General features: G+C 39.8%; 1 protein-coding gene across 8 annotated transcripts in view; it reads right to left on the bottom strand.

Moving 5' to 3' along the window:
- Positions 1-20,016, bottom strand: part of TNS3 (tensin 3) — a 434,958-nt gene that overhangs the window by 136,445 nt on the left and 278,497 nt on the right. For 7 of the 8 annotated variants that reach the window (XM_054019057.1, XM_054019050.1, XM_054019049.1 and 4 more), the window contains 6 exons: positions 17,815-17,927; positions 14,821-14,881; positions 14,597-14,672; positions 7,126-7,255; positions 6,296-6,361; positions 3,598-3,702 (listed from right to left, as the gene is read on the bottom strand). In XM_054019057.1, coding sequence (XP_053875032.1) covers positions 3,598-3,702; positions 6,296-6,361; positions 7,126-7,255; positions 14,597-14,672; positions 14,821-14,881; positions 17,815-17,927 — 551 coding nt within the window. The remainder of the gene's footprint in view (positions 1-3,597; positions 3,703-6,295; positions 6,362-7,125; positions 7,256-14,596; positions 14,673-14,820; positions 14,882-17,814; positions 17,928-20,016) is intronic. The other variant, XM_054019052.1, reaches the window with a different exon arrangement.

The raw sequence follows: 20,016 nt of genomic DNA, 5'->3' as shown, positions 1-20,016 counted from the left end.
CTTCTTCCTTCCCCAACTACCTGAAAATTCTAGACCTTTAAGGAGAAAAGAAAGGGAACTACAGCCATGGGGGACTAGCTGTCTGCAGACTCCTCCCATTCTAGACATATGTAAACACTGCTCCACTAATCACCAGGGATTCTAGTTTTCTATTATAACCCCCCGAAAATTCTCTGATTAAAAAAAACATGAAAATGTGAGTTTTTCCACGATTAAAATGAAACGCTGAACTTTAATTTCCCTAGTCACTATATATATAGGTATCAGTTGAACACAATGTTTTATTGATATACAGTAGAACCCCATTTATCCAAGCATCTATTCTCCGGCTCTCCATATTAATTGAACCACCAGCCTCTCAGGGCTGACTGCCCGAGCCCCAGCCACCTGGGGCTAGGGTGACCGGATGTCCTGATTTTATAGAGACAGTCCTGATTTTGGGGTCTTTTTCTTATATAGGCTCCTATTATCCTCCAACCCCTGTCCCGATTTTTCACATTTACTGTCTGGTCACCCTACGTGGGGCTGATCGCCCAAGCCCCACCTGCTGTCAGCCATGGGTGGCTGCTGGTTTGGTTAATATGGAGAGCTGGATAATGGAGGGTCAGATAAATGACATTCTACTGTATGTGTTTTCATTTGTTCACAACATGTAAAAGATTCTCTGTAAAAACGCAAATTCTACATTTTTCTGCGTTTTTTCCATGGCAAACAGATTTCTTGAATCCCTGCTAATCACCCAGGAGATCAGGAACATTTAGGAGGCAATTCTCTCTCTGCAACTAGTGGTGAGCCCCCTGCATCTAGCTATTTCAAACCAATATGGGAGACTCAGAAAAACTGGGTACCATTTTACTGTAATGTTTTTCCTTTTTATCACCTCTTTCTCAGATTTGTACCTTCAGTCACAACACAGCGCTATGGAATGCAATCCCTCTGTGCATAAAGTGTCAACAAGAACAAAACAGGTCTCTTTCAATCTCAAATTATTCATTTTTTTAAAAAAAGGAATCTGAAAAGTTACAAAGTCTGTCAGTTTCACAAAGCTTGCGGTATCTGTGAATGGTCATGCAGGTTTGATATCATAATTCATTACCCCCCAGTTCTTAATATGCACAAAAAAGCGAGGAGGCATTAGAGTGCATACTATATATAGGTCATCTACTGCCCTCTAGCCACGTATATTGCTCCTGTTGATTTCAATGGGAATTATGTGTGCAGGCAAAAGCCTATGCCCTAAAAAGTCTGAATTGGAACTGAAAAATTTAGCTGAAGAAAGCTACCTGTAACAACATCAGATGTAAGAGACTTTAAAGAAAGCTGCTGTCACAAAAGCAGAACTCTCCCTAAGTCTCTTAAAGTACACTTGATCTTAGCTCATAGAGCCGATTACACACTAAATATATTCAGTAGTGGAAGGCATTTCTAACAGCAGCAAATAGCATGAGGTCAGATTCTATTCCACTGGATCATATCCCACCCACAAGGCTTATATAGACATAAGTATCATATACTTTACATCTGAACTACTTCCCCTCCAATGTTCTGGCTGCACATTCATTTCTTTGCTTTTCTGTAACTTCCTGTATAGGTATCTCTAGCAGTATAATGGAATGCATGAGTTTTCATTTATTGATCGCAACACTGAAAGTCATTCACAGAATCAGTTCAACTGCTTGCTTGGGGCTAGGTCAAGGCATTTATACTATGGCCCAATGTAGGGAGCAGCACAGTGCTGGACCACCAAGGAGGAGATTTTGCCTCAGGTAAAGCACAATCTTTTCTGATGCTGCTCCTTGCACATGAGTGGAGTATGCGTGTGCATGTACACACACGGTGAGCGCCATCCATTCTCATGGAGCAGATGGCTGCCTGTAGTGCCTCCACTCACCCTGCTTGGTGGAACCGTGCTGAGGAGAGGGGGAGGCGATGGCCTTGCTTCAGCCTTTCAACCTTTTTGCTGCCTTGTTCCCCATGGGAGAGCCGCGGTCAACAGTTCTTACTATCATGAGGTGTTGTTGTGCAACTGTGTTGTGGTACAGAAAACTGAAGTTTCTTGTATACCCCCATCTCTCTTACCCTCCCCCCCCCACACACAGAGGCTCAATCTATACTCAATACTGACTCTTAAGGATTAAAAAAAGATGCAAGCTGAATCAGATCCTGGCTGATAGTGCTCTAGCTTTACTCCTTCCTTGTTTCTTCAGGGAGCTTTGTGAAAACAGAAATGTTGGCATTCGTTCAGGCCTTATCTGCTCCCCTCATGTTTTTACTTGCAACAGAGTCAGGCTTGTGTGTGTGTGCACGCAGGTGTGACATTCTGAGCTTTCACATGAGAAATACACAAATCAAGAACAATTAATTCTTTTGCTATGTACTGAGGCAAAGTCAAGGAACCATGCAAACGGGAACGAGATCATGATGGCTGCTTTTACACTACTTTCACCCAGACCATACTGCACTGTAAATACCAATAGGAAGAAAGGATAACTTATGGAATAGAGGGTCACTGGCAATTTAAAGACATATAATTGTATCAAGGGAAATGCCTGTCTGTATTCCATCGACTTGGGCATCCCTTACTTTATAGTCTTGCATATCTTCTGCAAAGCTCCAGACAATGTAGCATTAGTGCTTTCACTGAAATCTGTGAATTTGCCATAATATGTGGTGACTATAGGTATATATTGAGATTGAAAGTGGCAAAACTATTTGTAAAAGGATGACTGGCCTTTTAAGGGGAGATGGATCCACTTGTGACACACTCAGATTGTGAAAAAAATGTGCACTTTCACATGACAGGCAGGTCATGTGGCTAAATCAGGCCTTTTGGGATGGAAATAAAACCCAAAAGCCTACAGGGAGCAGGAGCCAGCTAGGAAAGCCGGGGTGTGGAGATCAATTCTGCTAGAGGAAAGCTTCAGCAGGTACAGGACTAAGGGCTTGTCTACACTACCATACGGGGTCAATCTAAGAGACGCAACTTCAGGGTTGCGATAAATAAATGCCCGCTGGATCTATTGCTGCCTGTCGATCTGATGGGTAGTGTAGATAAGTCCCCAGAGTTGTACCAAGAGCTGTAGGCCAGCTTGAAGGCTGAGTGGGAGTTTGTGTGATTCCTTGTGAACTTTGACCCCAAGAAGGGGTGTTTTTCAACACATGAAAGCCTATGTTGAAAGTGTTAGGGAGTCCAAGAGAGGGAAACCGAGTCAGCAACAACCCTGCCACCCCCAAGCCTACCAGGTGAGTAGTGCTGCTACACAACGATTAATAAAAAAAAAACCTTTCTAGACCACATCTACCCACCATCTAATTCACACCAACCAGCTCTCTCACACCCAAATGTGCTTCTCCTCACAAAGCAAGAATCCTAACCATTTCTATAACCATTAGATCTTTCTTCCCCCTACAGCCACGCTGCCACTGTGGCTAGATAGAGAGGGACATAACAGTCAACAACTCCCACAATGGTAGAATTGCACTGGTTCATGTAAGGGAGCTCTACTTCCTCTCATCCCAGTAAGTATTTTATATGTGCTAACAGTTTAATCTTGGTCTGTTGTGATAGAACCCTGGGGACAAGCTTGCTTTCCTCACCTTCACCATCAGGACTCATGTTTTCATAGGAATCCCAGCGGATTAGTGGATCTGAGGTATTGTAGTCAACTATCACTCCATGGTCATTCTTCAGGTGTTCACATCCTGAAAGGGTAAAGTCTTGGTCAGAGACAAAGTGGAGGAGTACTCCTGCTTTCATCTTTATCTACACATAGACCCATCTCTGACAATGTGCTGCTTCAGTGAATGCATTAACCCCATCTTCAGAAGTGTGGGAAGAAATGACAGGGAAAGACAGATCAACAGCCACACTGAAATGGACTATGGAAACTAAGCTTATATTAATGTTTCAATACAGTAGGAATAAACACAGAGTTTAACTGGAGCCTCTGACTACAGAGTAGCCCTGCCTTAATAGCACATCCACACACACCCCACTCTCCTGAATGAGAGGGTATGCAACGTTCTGTAGCCATGTACGACCAAAGCTGAAATGACGTCTCAGAATGATACCACAAGCATCTCCATTGTCAGTTAGCAGTTCAACTACTGCACAAAGAAGAAATGATGTAAGGTCATGTTTATTGTTGGGGTCACTATCATTCTGATATTAGAGAAAGTTTATTTAGTAGTTTTATTAAATACAAACAGTGTGTGTAAATGACACCAGCGCTGCAATGAAAACAAGGCAACAGCTCAAAGGCAAAGTTGACTTCTCAATCTTAAACTTCTGGTTGTTTTTTCTCCAGGGTGGCAGATGTGCTGTTGTTCCCACACACTAACATTACACTGAAGTCAGTGAAATGAAAGATTTGGCCTCACAGAAAGTGTCGCCTGCCAGACATACATGGAATTTTCAGCAGTAACCAAGGAGTTAACTCACACATTTGTTTCACCCTTAATATGTAATCTATACATTTGAAACTGTAGCAATGAGGGATTTGGCTGTGGTCCAGTGTCGTGAGCACAAGACAGGAGCATCAAAAACTCCTGACTTCAATCTGGGCTCTGATGCTGACTTAATCTGTGACAATAAGCAACTTGCTACCTCAGTTTCCCACCTGGAATAGGGGACAACAATCCTTATGTACCTACCCTACAGTGGCATTCTAAGGGGCATTTAATTAATATTTGTAAAATGTTTTACAGATGCAAAGTGTTATATAAGTGGTATTATTAGGCCCACTTTTCAAACATAAGTACCGAAAGTGAGGAGACTAAAAGTCTGCATTTAGGCACCGAAGTAACTATTTATAGACAAGTAAGTACTGATTTAGGTCCTGATCCTGAGGGCACAATAAACAGCCGGGCTCTGTGTTGAGTGCCACAGTCCAGCCACGCTCTCACAACACAGGACTGGGGCTTTAGGTGCCTACACAGATATTTAGGTGCCCACATGCAGATTTAGGTTTCTAATGTTTGTCATCTGAGTTTGAGAAGTGGGCCTTCTACTATTTAACTGTATGAAGGGCTGGAATTTTCCATTTTTAAAATAATTTCTCAAAGACTGAGAAACTGTAAAATTAGAGTCTCTTCAAAAATGGAGCAGTGAGACTTTTTCCCTATCCCTTTTTGCACTAAGATAACTCAGCTATGAAATAAGTTCCAACTCCGAGCACCTGCTGAAAATACAAATCTGATTTATCCTCTAGGATACCAGAAAAACAGAAGTAATAATGAACAGATTTTGATCCTTTTTCAGTCTGACAGACTGGCTACTCTTCACGCAAACCAGGATCTTTACCATTCAGGAAAAGCATAGATCAAGCTTAAGAAGCTATTAAAATTGAATTTTCTTCTAAGGATTGTCAGCAGGCAAAAGCAGAACCGTTCGCTGGACTGGATAGAAGCCAGCTTTTTACTGGCTGCTACTACTACTAGTCTCCAAGCAATTAGACTGTGAAAAATGCAAGGGAAAGATTTCCAGGACACAGTATATGTAACAGTACAGAAAAGATTATTTTTGGCACATGGAAAGAACTATATTTTGAAAAACTCTTTTTCATCATCTCAGGCAGAATCAATATTTACCTTTGGAAAAGCAATAAATGCATAGTAGTAGTAAGTTGTTCACAAACTCTATGATATAATTTTTTCATCTTGAATATGGGAAGTTCCATATTATTATAGACACAATCCTAGATTATAATGTATTTGAGGACGAGTACAGGATATAACTTGTGAGCCAACTTCAGACCTGGTATAAACACAAGCAGCTCTACTGACAATGAAGTTCTATTTGGTTACAGGTCTGAAATTGGTCCAAAGTTTGTCACTTGTTTAAATGAGTTCATGTATGGCACCTGGGATAACAATGAATAATACCCGTAGCATTTTATATAGACCACTGCTTAGATTAGGTTTTTGAAGGAATTATTTTTCTTCAAATAGTGTTATTTTAAATACTTGGCAGTATGTGATTTTAGAACATTGTGGTCACTTAATCTATGTATGCTATGTATGCCATAGCTATCTGTAGAATAGTATACTATATATGTTATATGTTTTCTAATAGTTATCAGCAACTACTCCAATATATTTTTGTAATCGAATTCCAATCACAGTTACACTAGTGTAAATTCAGAATAATTTTAGTAAGTTCTTGTATTCCAAGGTAAACTACATTCCACACTTTCTGCACTACAGCCTTCTGGGATGAAATTTAATTTTCTATCTGCACTTAAATTTTGTCAGCTTCCAAAATAAACAGAGATCATTCTATATATTGAATGCTTACCTTGGATTTTCTCTGGGGTTCCTGAAAAAACCAATTCAATTTTTCCATAATCAGGGAAGCGGTCATCTGAAAACACAACAAAATATCTCAGCAAGTTTATTTCCAAGGGAATAGTAGCTACGCATTCACAAATCAAGATTTTACAGTAGAATAAATACAATGTGTGTATTTGCTCTTTCCCCAACTGCCTTCTAAAACAGCAAGGTTCCCTCCTCCACCCACATTCTCAGTAAAAGATTACAAAAGCGGAAGTCAGAGTTTGGTTTACTTCCCAGAACAGTCAAGAACACAGAAAAGAAACAAAACAAAAAAACCCCCAAAAACCAGCCAAACAAAAAACAACCCTAGCTCTAGTGCTTTATTTGCAGTGGTTTCATAGCTTACAAAAAAACAGAAAAACAGCAAAACAAGAATCCTGACCACTAAACATAGATAGATAGATAGACACACATACACACAGAAAAAAAACCCCAAAAATAATACTTTGGGAAGCAGCAGTATGATACCTAGGCCAGGATTTTTAAAAGTGCCTAGTGATTTTGTTCCTGAATTTTTGGATATACAGAGGCCTGGTTTTCAGGAAGTGCTGATCACCTACACACAAGCTAAGAATACACTTTTCTTCCTATTGAATGAGCACCTGTAGAATGTCCAATTAAGCTTCCAAAATGGAAGCATCTGATATCACTAGGCATTGTTGAAGACACTGACTTTGAACACAAACACACATTAACAGAGACACACACACACACACACATATATATATCCCGGTATACACAATCATGAATCCCCTCCCCTTCCCACTACATCCCCCACAGAAGGAAGCCTACCTTTGTTAGCATTGTCCAAGTCCTCTTTGCCAAATACCAGACCATAGCCCTGAACCGCACCTGTGTGAAACTGCAGGCGGAAAACGACATCACGGGTGGCTGATCGATATTTTTTGTGATAACACTTCAGCTGAACAGACAAGAAAAAGAGAAACACCCCCAATAAGTCCATTCTTACTATTGTCTGTGTTTATATATTGCTCTCTGAACAAAACCAACAGTGATGCAATTTACTGCAGATTCCACCAACACTGAAACAAGGAAAGTAGCTTACTCAATCATTGTAAAATTATACAAGCCCAGAACAAGTTACTTTTTAAAAAATGGATCAGTGAAATCTGAAAGGCAGATTTGTAGGCTGGCTTACATCAGTATTTTTGCAAGGCACCAAAATGCATCTTAAAATAAAGCATGGATCCTCAATCTAAAGCAACTGAAGAACACACAGTGGCTTTCTTCACTTCAGCAGTAAGCTAGTGAGCTGACTAAACTGTTTCTGGTAACCTAAAGTTAGACCATTGTAACCAAGAATTCCTATCTGCAAGGAGGCCATGTCCCTTTGGAATCTGCCATGATGAAAGCGAGGGTTATTTTTAAAATCTTCCTAGTTGTTCTACCAAGGGCAGCACCTTCCTTTGAGCTAAGGAGTACAGTTGCCAGCATTTGGATGTACAGGGAACAGCATTAAAAGTGAACTTCAAAGCATGGTGCTGAAGATCGTGTATGTAAGTACATCTGCCAAAAAGCACAGGGAAGGAAACAGAGTTATAGCAAAACTGCCTTCTGGGTTAGTCCATGGGGAGGAAGGTGTCCACAGTCACAGCCTACTGTACATGCTCTCCTGTAAAAAAACACTCACCATGTTTGGCTGATGGAGTGCAGGAAAGAAACACAGGTTGAGCCAACTTGTTGGTGCAGTAGCTCATGACAGAGCACAGCTACTAAATGCTGTCACTCATCTTTGTCACTTGAACAAAGGAGGATTTTTAATCTTTTTGTGCACCATCTCCATTGTTATCCTTTACTGTTAGATTAAGGCCTTGTCTACACTGCCACTTTACAGCGCTGCAACTTTCTTGCTCGGGGGTGTGAAAAAACACACCCCACCCCAAGCACTGCAAGTTTCAGCACTGTAAAGTGGCAGTGTAGACAGTGCACCAGTGCTGGGAGCTACTCCCCTCATGGAAGTGGTTTTTTTATAGCACTGGTGTCACGACTACACAGCCATGTTAAAGTGTTGCCGTGGCAGCGCTTTAACGTTGCTAGTGAATGTTGCTAGTGAAGACCTACTACATTTGGTAGGATGGAAGCAGATAATTGTTTAAACACCCCATAGAGTATTTCCAAACACAAATTTAGCAATCAGATCCCCTATGTGAACTACAAGACTTTTGTTATTGTTTTTCCTTTCTTGAATCTGAAGACTCATGCCCTTCCAAAGATGAAAAGCAAAGATAATAGCCCTTAAAGACTTATTTGAACCAATGGCACATTCTTTCCTTATTATTCATGCATTAGTCCTATGTGCCTTCAGCAACAGCCCCAGGGGCCATCCTGCAAAACAGTCTAAACTTCAGTCCTGTCACCACCTCTCTCATTTAAGGAGATTAGTCATCCACCTAAAATTATTTTTATTTTATTTTATTTAGATGTGGGAAGAAGGTGGAGGAGGAAAACAATGATGCATCAAAATAAGCTTGGTCTCTCTGCATTATTATGTCTTGATTTTCAAATACTGTGTAGCTGTTGGTCCCAGGATATTTGGTGCAGTAATGGGTGGGTGTAGTAATATCTTTCATTGGACCAATTTCTGTTAATGAAAGATACACGCTTTTGAGATCCACAGAGCTCTTCTTCGCCGAGACCGGAGAGCTCTGTAGAGCTTGAAAGCTTGTCTCTTTCAGTAACAGAAGTTGGTCCAATAAAAGATATTACTGCACCCACCTTGTCTCTTTGATTTTCGAAGGCAGATAGGTCTGAATTGCCAAGATAAACCAATTCCAAAGCCCACTGAAATCCATGGGCTTTCAATCAGGCCCATACTGGGACATGGAGTCACACTAGTGAGAGATATTTGTTAGAGTTTAACTAAGTATATTTTTGAATGAATTAAACTTAAAAGCATCAAATGAATATACTGGGTCTCCTCCCACTTACACAGATTTTACACCATTATGCTCCTATGTCTTCATTGGCATTATTGTTGAATTGCACAAGGATACCCTTCTCTGGGAGTGATATTATAGGAGCAGTTTGTACTGTAACAGTCTAATGCTGTATCTCTCAAATCTATACAGAGATGAGGAGGCTGAATGTGTTTATTATGTAAGAGAAAGAGGGAGTGAAATACACAGTCCTAAAATTATTCTCTCAACTAATCCATTTTTCTTATACAGCAATCACAGTGCAAATAACTTCAAGCAAGTCATCTTATAAAACTCCAAATCACAGGAAAAGTCCCATGAAAGAATTAATGGACACCCATCAATAACCCCCAAATGAACAAAAATCTCAATAATTTTTTAGTAATTTTTAAAAATACTTTTCCTTATTTTCCTTGAAATCTATGTCCCTTGACACCAGACAAAAGCCACATAGCCCAAACTGATCACAGGATACTGGACTGGGACTTTAAGAGACCTGGATTCAATTCCTGGCTCAGCCAGTCTTCCTGTGTGACCATGGATGAGTTGATGTACCCCTTGGAAGACCGCTGCATAGCCCCGGGGTACTTATACCCCTGGTTGAGAATCACTGCCCTAAGTGATGGATAAATACATTGTCTTTTTTGCTCCCCTTATATTACCCAAAATCAAATGTCTTTGGCTCAAGAGCCAGGAAAGATTCTTGGGGTGCAGACTCCACCAGCATGCCCACATCTGCCACTTGTTAGCTTGTTTGTTTTGTTTATCTTATATGTAAATGTACGTTCACTGTCCTGTACCTGTAATCAAGCCAGTCAGAAAGGGAACTCCACATTCCTTTGTCTAGGGCAGATTTAATGTATTCACTGCCTCCCAAACACATTTTAAGAACATATTTCCAGCACACATATATAACTCTTTGTACCCAACTTGTACATACATCACTCAAAGTTTTTTGGGGCCACTGTATCACCAGTTTACATATAATACCTTCCATGACACCTTTTAGATACATATTATGACAACGCTGTATTGGGGGCAGTGAGTGTGTGTCAGGCCTGATAGGAATTATCGTACAGTGGGCCCTCTGCCAGTGAACATTGAGAGGCTTTTAAGGTCACAAATATGCATCTTTGTGAAGAGCATTGAGAATCTCGTGCGAACAGAGCTAAATATGTTTATGTTAGAAAGATAATAAATAAAAAGAGAAAAGGAAACCAAGAGGAAGAAGATTCCCCAGAACATATTAAAAAGACTAGGAAAGATATTTTTTTTAATTTTATTTAACAACTTGAATATTTATTGGGGCATAGGACACAAACTCCTTTTCAGGCAAGAGGTTCCTTTATTACACCTCTTTTAACTTTCAGACAACCTGTGGCTGGCGATAATTTACTCAAACTAGCACCATCAGCTAGTCTTCTGATTTTACAAAACATAAGGCAGGGTTGCCATCAGGATGCTTGAGCTCAGGAATAAATAGCCTACTTGTTATATGCCAAATCCAGTAATCCTTACTCAGGCAGCCTGCCATTACACATGATGATAATTTGCCTAAGGAAGAACTTCAAGATTTGGCCCAGCATAGTAAAACGTGATGAAAGTTTGACATGGTTGACAAGAGAGTGTATGCAAAAGACAGAAATGACCTGCTCCAAGTTTAAGGTCCGACTGGAGCTGTAACTATCATTCCATTCAATTTTGCTTTGTGAGGGGAAAAAAAAGACCTCAAGAGACTATACAACTCATTTTGGATTAAACTTTAGGGGATCGTTAATACTGAAAGAGTTACAGGGGAAGACACTGGCTTTCCTTCTCTTGAAAATATTTTAAATGGCACATCATTTTCATGAATGAGTCATGGGTGAGAGTTTCTGCAGATGCAGAAAGTTAAAGACTTGCAAAGCACAAGACATTCTCCAGACCTTGAGAAGTCTGACTTTGCACACGTACAGAACCCTCCCCACTTAACTGGCCACTGGAGAGAGAGAACCCATTTTCAGTAATATCAACACCTTTACAATTTTTTTGGTCGTCCCCCCCCCCCGCCTTCCCCCCAATAAATCACTTACATATTTCCAAGTTCTTCATTTTCTGTGGTCTTAATTCTGATCAGAATATTCATTCCGTTGGATGGAAATCCAAAACCTTGGATCACCAGTAAATTGGAATACTTTGCCTACTTATAAGGTACTATAGGCTACATTCTGGTCACAGATACTGAGATTCAAATTTGGAGTAAATGTTGACTTCAGTGGAGTTACTCCAATTCATCGCTGTGTAGTTGAGATCAGAACACTACCACACATTTTTAGGATACAGTTCAGCAAGAAAGTTAAACATATGCCCAACCTTAAGCTTGGGGGAAACCATGCTGAAGTCAATGAGATTACTCATATGTTTAAATCTAAGCATATTTAAATACTTTACTGAGCTGGGACCCCAGATAGCATCCCCCTGTTTGTGTGGGTCCTACTCCAGAAAGTGGTGACAGAAAAAGGATTTTTTTTTTTTAAAAGAAGAACACATGTCTGTAAAAACCACAATAGTTGACAGGGAAGTGGAGAGGCACGTATAGTACCTGAAACTACTTTTAACTTTTTTTTTCCTTCTCTAGATTCTAGGTACACAACCACCTTTTGTCCCTTATTATTTTTCAATCTTCTATTAAAATCACAGTAAGACACATCTTAATGAAGTAGCTGCTGATTTGCGTTAATGTGTCCTAAGAGGGAAATTACACAGATGAGCCATTTTGTTGGATGCCTGGGCCCTGCAATTGCAATGAGATCCTCTTGAGAGAACTCTCAGGGGGTTCATTGAAGGATTGGGGCCTGGATTATGGAGAACCCTCCCCCCTATTCTTGGTTTCTCAGGTATGCATAATATTGCCCTCATTGTTATGTTCAGCCTCCCACCCCTTCCCAGTTCATTGCGACCATCTCCAGATCCACCATCACTTGTTGCTACAGACCCAAAACCCAAAACAGGCCCAAACTATGGGGTATTCTAAATCCAGATATGAATGTGTGTCATAAACCCATATCTGCGAGCATTTAGGTGTAAGGACAGCAGCCAGAAGGCAGAATAAAGGGATTCTTGAAGATCAAAATTCTTTCCTCAAGTACAATTCCCTGAAATTGATCTACTTGAAAGCAAAATTCCTAGGTTCATGTATTAGATTTTAAAGCCAGAAAGCATTGTTAGATCATCTAGTCTGACCTCTTAAATCTAGTCTCTCAACTCAAACCCAGCTTTTTCCATATGCAATTGTGCCAAGAGCTAGCAAAGAATCCATTTATATCCATCTTTTCATATAGGAATGAAACTCAGCCAAGGGAAAGTTAGACTAAATATCAGGAGAGACACAGATCTTTTAGACTGGAATAGTCTCTCAAGGGAAACGGTGGAAGATGTATGCTTTGGGTCACAAAACAGTTGATCATATGCTATGAAGTAAATCTTGTCTTGGCTAGATGGATGCTGAATAGAGGACCTAATAAATGTCGCCCATCCTATCTCTAACATATAGATTTTATAGACGGGGATAGAGTACTATATGGTTGTATAATCCATCTTTCTAACTCAAGATATCCCAAAGGGCTTAGACATAAATTAAACATGCATTAAAGTGACTGTGTATGCAGAACTGGCAGCTGTGATTAGCAACATCATATATATGATTTGGGGCTTTTCTACATGTATAATCTGGCATAAAATAGGGTGTTACTGTAAAGCGGATCAGCTGTCTCTGATTAACTCCCTGTATGGATGCTCTTATTACCAAATAAGAGTACATCATATTATTTATTTTAAACCACTTCCAAAGTGGATTAAGATAATTTGGAATAAGGGATTTAATTTCACCATTAGAGTGTCCATACAGAGAGTTAATAATGAATAACTCCCCGGGTAGACAAGCCCTTAGCCTTTGATTTGAGAACATATACACAGCACATTGTATAATCTTGCAGCTTTATCTTCTGTAAAAACCACTGATGCAATAAATCAGTCACTTCATGGGCCATTGGTTTTTAAAATCCTTACACTTAGAGATGCTGAGCCTCATGGATTTCATTTTCTGAAACCACTGATGGTTTTGCTCATTCAAATCTAAACATTCAGACCTTGAGCTCTTGCCTTGTTTAGGAAATACTACTATATGGAATAAAGCATTGACTTCCTAATAAAGTGGCTTCCATTATGATTAACATTTCTCAAACTTGTGCACATAGTGTGTTACTGGTTTGTGTCACAAGCCAATACACCGGAAAATTCAGAACGAAGTTGGTTATTCTGTGTATAAGCTAGTGGCCTATGTCCAGGCATTGAGGTTCATATGGTAAGTAGTACTACTGCTAATTCTGAAACTCTTCCAGTACCTAGAATGTGGGAGGCACTTTAATATAAGACTTTAAAAAATATATTTTCTGTTGGAAAAAAAAGTGGTGGAGGGGAAGACTTAAAAAAAAGTGAGAAATAGAAAAAAAAACCTGAAACAAAAAATGTTCATCTCATTTCAAACATTTCATTGAAAATTGAAAACATTCCTGAAATACGCTAGCAGTGCTGGGGGTGTGGGGCAAATTTACAGTGGGAGAATTATACTTGGTTGTGACACACACACTGCCACCATGTAGGTACAATGAAGCAAGTTTGGAAGAGATGACAACCATTTTTTTCTTGTTTTCTTTTCTTTTCTTGTTTTTCTCCATTTTTTCAGCGTAACTGCCTCATTTTTAGAAAGTTGTGAGTAAGTGAAGAATGGATTTTTTGCAACATTTACTATAATTATATTTAGCATACAAACAGTATATATTGTATGTGGCGGGTGTTCTATATTGTATGTCTGCAGAAACCAAAGGCTTTTTATCCAGTACCCTTCTTTACTCCCTTACCCCAAAATAAAACAGAACACTGATCAAACCACTCTTTGAAAGTAAAATGAAAGCAGTAGTTCCTTGCTGCCAAATTACAAGCCAAAGGAAATGTTAAGGCTGAGTGAAAAAACTTTCCAGAATGTGTTTTATAATGGAAATACTTAATATAAACATAACCATACTGAGCATCACTATAATGACAGGAGGAAGTTGGTAGTAATGGTTTGTTTTGTCTCCAGAAAATGGTTCTTGCTTGAAGCAAACTCTTGCTTAACATAAAAACCCAAGAGGCTCAGTAAAACTAATTTAATTACCTACCCACTCATGCCTCAGTGACAATTTTTTCATTCTCTTTCTACAAGAATGCAAAATGTATGATTGTCTTTATTTTTAAATCACCATCTAGAAGGCACAATTAATTATGTGGAATCAGAATTAATTACTTACCATAATATCTCCCTTCAATAGCTGGGCTGGCTCAATAGCAATGCAGATTCTGCTTTGATTTTCTGGCCCTACACTACTTAACAGGAAAGAGAAGAAAAGGGGAGATATTTAAATAATAGTTGTGCTTTTAAACAATAAACTCATGAAAAAAAGATGGTTTAACTTTTGTAACTGAAAGGATAGAGAACTACATTCACGTAGAGATGAAAATAACGAAGACTTACTATATTCCTGATGTATGAACTGGCTGCATAGCCTGGTAGATCTTTAGAAAGGGCCGACAAACTGCAAAAATAGCCAAGAGAGTCATGTATTCTTTGTTAATTCTCTGTAATTTTTTTAAAATACACATTTAGTGAGTTTCCTGAACATACAACAGACACACTGGATGACTTTCAGACCTGGTATAGGTGGATGCAAAGGCTAGAACTGGTTGACATTTTGTTGAAAAAATAATTAAGGAAAAATGGATTTTTGACAGATGTGACATTTTAATTCTGTTGAAAGTTTTCAAGGCCATTTTTTCAAAATGGAACAAAACAAAAAACAAAAAACCCCCAAACCCTTCCATTCTGAAAAAAGTTTCTAGTTTTTTCAACCTTTCCACCTTTTTTTTCCAATGGGAAAATAGCCAGGAGAGGAGAAAGTGGGGAGAAAGACTTTTGAAAATGAGAGAAAGTAGCACTTTGCTCACTTTTTAAATTCTAATCCCCTATCTCCTACTGGGGAAAATAAATGAATAAATAGGAGAAAGTGGGGAACGACCAAAAGAGAAAACAAAAATAAATTTAAAGGAATCATTTTGTTTTGGATTTTTTTTCCATTGAAAAAGTTCCTGAAAATTTGACTGAAATTAACAATCATTTCCTTTTTAATCATATTTTTGCAAAACTCATAATAAAAAAAACATTGTGGCCAGTCAAAAGGGCAATGAAGTCAATGAAGCTGCACTTACTTAAGTGCAGATTTAAGTATCACCCACTAGTGTATCTTGTGTATCTAGTGTAAATGATTAAAGGTCTAGAAAATATGACCTATGAGGGAAGATTGAAAAAATTGGGTTTGTTTAGTCTGGAAAAGAGAAGCCGGAGAGGGGACATGATAGCAGTTTTCAAATATGTAAAAGGTTGTTACAAGTAGGAGGAAGAAAAATTGTTCTCCTTAACCTCTGATGATAGGACAAGAAGCAATGGGCTTAAATTGCAGCAAGGGAAGTTTAGGTTGGACATTAGGAAAACCCTCCTAACTGTCAGCACTGGAATAAATTGCCTAGGGAGGTTGTGGAATGTCCATCATTGAAGATTTTTAAGAGCAGGTTAGACAAACATCTGTCAGGAATGGTCTAGATAATTAGTCCTGCAACAAGTGCAGGGGACTGGACTAGATGACCTCTCGAGGTCCCTGTGACAGTGTACCCTATAAGGCTTTATGGGGGGGGGGGTGTGCTTATAAATGTATGTATGATATAACTGGAATAGGGTTTTGCTACATATGCCATGTAACATATCTATGTAAAGGTTATGATCTACTGGTTATGATCATCCTAGTTGTATGCAGGCACAATTCGTTTGTTCAAAGTTATGTATACTTGCTTGATTTCTAAGTAAGCTTTGTGAGGTATTTGGTCAGCTTCTTTAGGAAGGAATTAGCAAGGTTAAGTACCCGATCAGGAAGCATTTGGGGAACAATGCATCTTGGAATGCTCCAATCCACATAAGAAGTCTTCCTGGAGACATACAAGATACCATGTGGACAATGGCTTCTGCCAGTAAAAACTGAGTCATGCATGGACATGTGACTTGCCCAGGTGACTCCAGAACTGCATCGTGGAGCTGGACTTTGCATAGGAGTGAGGAGGGGGGGTCTCCACCCACAAGAGAAAGTCTATTTAAACCCGTGGGAGACCCCTCCATTTTGTCTTCAATCCTGCTTCTTACCTCTGGAGGGACTTTGCTACAATCTGAAGCTCTGAACAAAGGACTGAATGACCCATCCCAGCTGTGGATGTACTCCAGAGACTTGATTTAAACCTGCAGTTTATTTCATCACTGCTACAAGCCTGAACCAAGAACGTTGCCATTACTGTATGTAATTGATTCCATTTAACCAATTCTAGCTCTCATTCATATCTTTTTCCTTTTATGAATAAACCTTTAGATTTTAGATTCTAAAGGATTGGCAACAGCGTGGTTTGTGGGTAAGATCTGATTTGTATATTGGCCTGGGTCTGGGGCTTGATTCTTTGGGATCGAGAGAACCTTTTTTCTTTTACTGGGCTATTGGTTTTCATAACCATTTGTCCCCTTGATGAGTGGCACTGGTTGGGATACTGGGAAACTGGAGTGTCTGAGGGAATTGTTTGTGTGATTTGTGGTTAGCCAGTGGGGTAAGACCAAAGTCCTCTCTGGCTGGCTGGTTTAGTTTGCCTTTGAGGTGGAAAAACCCCAGCCTTGGGCTGTAACTGCCCTGTTTTAAGCAATTTGTCCTGAATTGGCACTCTCAGTTGGGTCCCGCCAGAACGAGCATCGTTACAGTCCCTTCCAGTTCTATGATTCTATGTAGAAACGTCAGTGGCCTGCTACTTTTTCTCCTGAGACTCCTTGCTGGAATGTAAGCTCCAGAGTGCTTTTTAAGATTTAGAACAGCAGATTCGGCAAAATGCTCTTGCTGGCCCATGTCACCGCCCAAAACTGCAGATCTGAACGGACTGTAGAAACAGGCTTTGAGGCCACCTCCTCAGGAGGCCCAATAGTGGAGTATGAGGAAGAAGACCACTCTAAATAGGCAGAGGTAACCCTTACACTGGAGTGGGATAGCAGGACTGAGACTTTCCCACGTAAGGGGAACATAGCTGTTCGGATGTCAGGGAGATGACGGCAGGACTTGCACAGGAAGTCTATCAGCCCACTGGAAGGAAGATGAGAAGGAGGTGCTATCTCTGCATTTAGCAGAACTGGAGAGTTGTGCTCCTCCACTCTCGCTCTTTCCCTAGATGTTCTGTTGGGTTTTCCTCATCCCTTGGTTTGCAGGAATAGTTGAGGCAAGGAGTTGTTCCTTAATGGAAATTCCCCAAACCTCAAGAAAGGTCTGAGATTGTTTTGAGATTGAGGGGAAGTTTTAGGGAGTTCTTATCTGAACTGTACTGGTTTGCCCATCCTGATAAGAGTGCAGTGAAACAAAAAGAGCAAGGCTTGAAAATGGCAAGTGAAATAATGTACCTCCTCCAGCATCAAAGCTTGGGATGCCATGAAGGATGACAAAGTGCAGGAAGAGTGGGGTCGTGTTCATTTTCACAGATCCAGACAGAAGGCCACTTAAGAAGTGCACATATCTGAAAAGATAATGCAACACAATTAGCCAAAAAGGAAAAGATTGTTGTCATAATCCCAGGGAAAATGATCTTCTCGTCATTATGAATATAACTAATACAAGGGGGCATATAATTGCTTCATTTAGCCTTGGAGTTAAAGTGGAATAGAATAATCTGCATCAAAATATGAAGAGAAGCTTCTGTTTATCAAGTTTTTCAATTATTGGCAAGGATGTTGCTCTAATGAGTATTATTTGTACTATAAATATTGATTAGAGAATATTCCACCTAACAACTTTGAAAAGCAGATGCATGGGTGACTCAGGAGGCTGGTAAAGGTCACTTTCAGCCCAGTACTTATTAACCGTGACTCAAGTTACTACCAGTCAACAGCATTCTGGTAGTCAGAGTGAAATGAGTCCAGCTCAATTCCTAGTGAACTGGTCTGCACATCAATAAAGCCACTAGAGCAGGTGCCCTTTTTGTAAGCGTGCACACATACCACAAGTTGTTTCATTCTCCCTAAGCACCCTAAGATAGTTTCCCTATCCCTCTTGCACTAACACACAAATGGCTGGCAGGACTAACATCTGACAGTCAAGTAAAGCCAGTTTGAGCTTAGTACATTGGAGGAATTGTTCAAGAATAATTTATCCTTGTGGTGATACGAACCTCCTCACAGGAAAGCAAAGGTCAGTGAGACTTAGGGTTATTTGCTCTGTAATTGCCTTTCTCACTTAGGGAAGTTTTACTTTATAACTGCATTTCTTCCCCACATAAGTTTTTCATTCTGTACCCTATATCCCTTTCCTTCTTTTAAATACCCAGCTAATTTCCCCAAGATCAGCCCCATTTGTAAGAAATAAAATACACACATCCCATAAGTGGAATAAGATTAAAAAATAACAGTCCCTCTTCTACAAAAGACAAGGAGGGGCAAGATAAATTCTTTCCTTTTCATTTTGCTACTGATTTCCCTGATTTCAAACTCCCCTTTTCGCCCCAAGTAGTATTAAATTAGTTTAATACTGCTCTTTAGAATAAAATATATATCATTAAAAAAACAACTAAACACAGCCCATGCTGCAAATTAGGCTGCAGCAAGATGGGCAATATCACAGTTGTAGTGATTCTCCCTGACAGTGATAGTTCTACTGCCCTGAGTCTGGAGTTGTTGGGGTTATTTCTTTATTAGATTTGTTTTAAATACAAGTAGCAAGGGTTGCTTTAACACATGACATTAGAAAAGGTCAATGTTGCTTCTTGTTTTCCTCCTCCAGGCTCTCTGGCAGTATTTGTTCAGTCAGCACAAGAACAGGTTATTGTATCTGCCTGGCTGCAAGAACTGGAGTAAGACGTTACTGCACTGATGGCACAAATTTTAACCCTTTTTCTTCCTCCCACCATGGGTATGTCTACACTGTAACCGCAGGTGTGACTGCAGCCTGGGTAGGCATAACCATGCTAGTTTTAATCTAGCTAGCCCAACCTATGGCCTGTACAACCTATGCTGAAGCCCAAACCACTGTGTCTTCACTGCCATTTTAGCCGCACTAGCTAGATTAAAGGTAACACAGCCGTGCCTACCCTGAGCTGGAATCACACCTGCGACTGGAGTATAGACATACCTGTTGTCTCCTTAATGACCCCAAATGTTTATCCCCTTCTCTAATTTAAGTCCTGTTCCTCCAGCCAATGCATTCATTACTGCGTTTATAGCTGATTATTCAGCTGTTTACTTGATATTTTTGAGGAGATTAAACAATGAAGTTTAAAACACACAAACACAATTCAACTTTCACATATAGAGGGCTCAAATCTGCAGTTCCTATTCAGGCAAAACTTCAGTTGAAGCCACTGAGAATTTTGCCCAAGTCCTGCAGGACTGGAACCCAAAGTGAGATTTCTCAGATTTTTGAGCCATGTGGCAGGTAGAAAGTGAGTGTGTATTTTCATATTTTAAGATTCACCTAGATTATATATTCATAATCAATTGAATGTCAGTAAGGATCATGACACCTGAATGTCCAGTAATAGCATTAGTAGGTAAGCAAGCTAAAATGGGGTTATTTAATTGCATACTTTAGAGGGTCAGCTGGGATCAAGTAGG

Source organism: Malaclemys terrapin, chromosome 2 (assembly GCF_027887155.1).
Source record: "Malaclemys terrapin pileata isolate rMalTer1 chromosome 2, rMalTer1.hap1, whole genome shotgun sequence".
Lineage (NCBI taxonomy): Eukaryota > Metazoa > Chordata > Testudines > Emydidae > Malaclemys > Malaclemys terrapin.
This window is presented reverse-complemented; position numbering and strand designations above follow the sequence as displayed.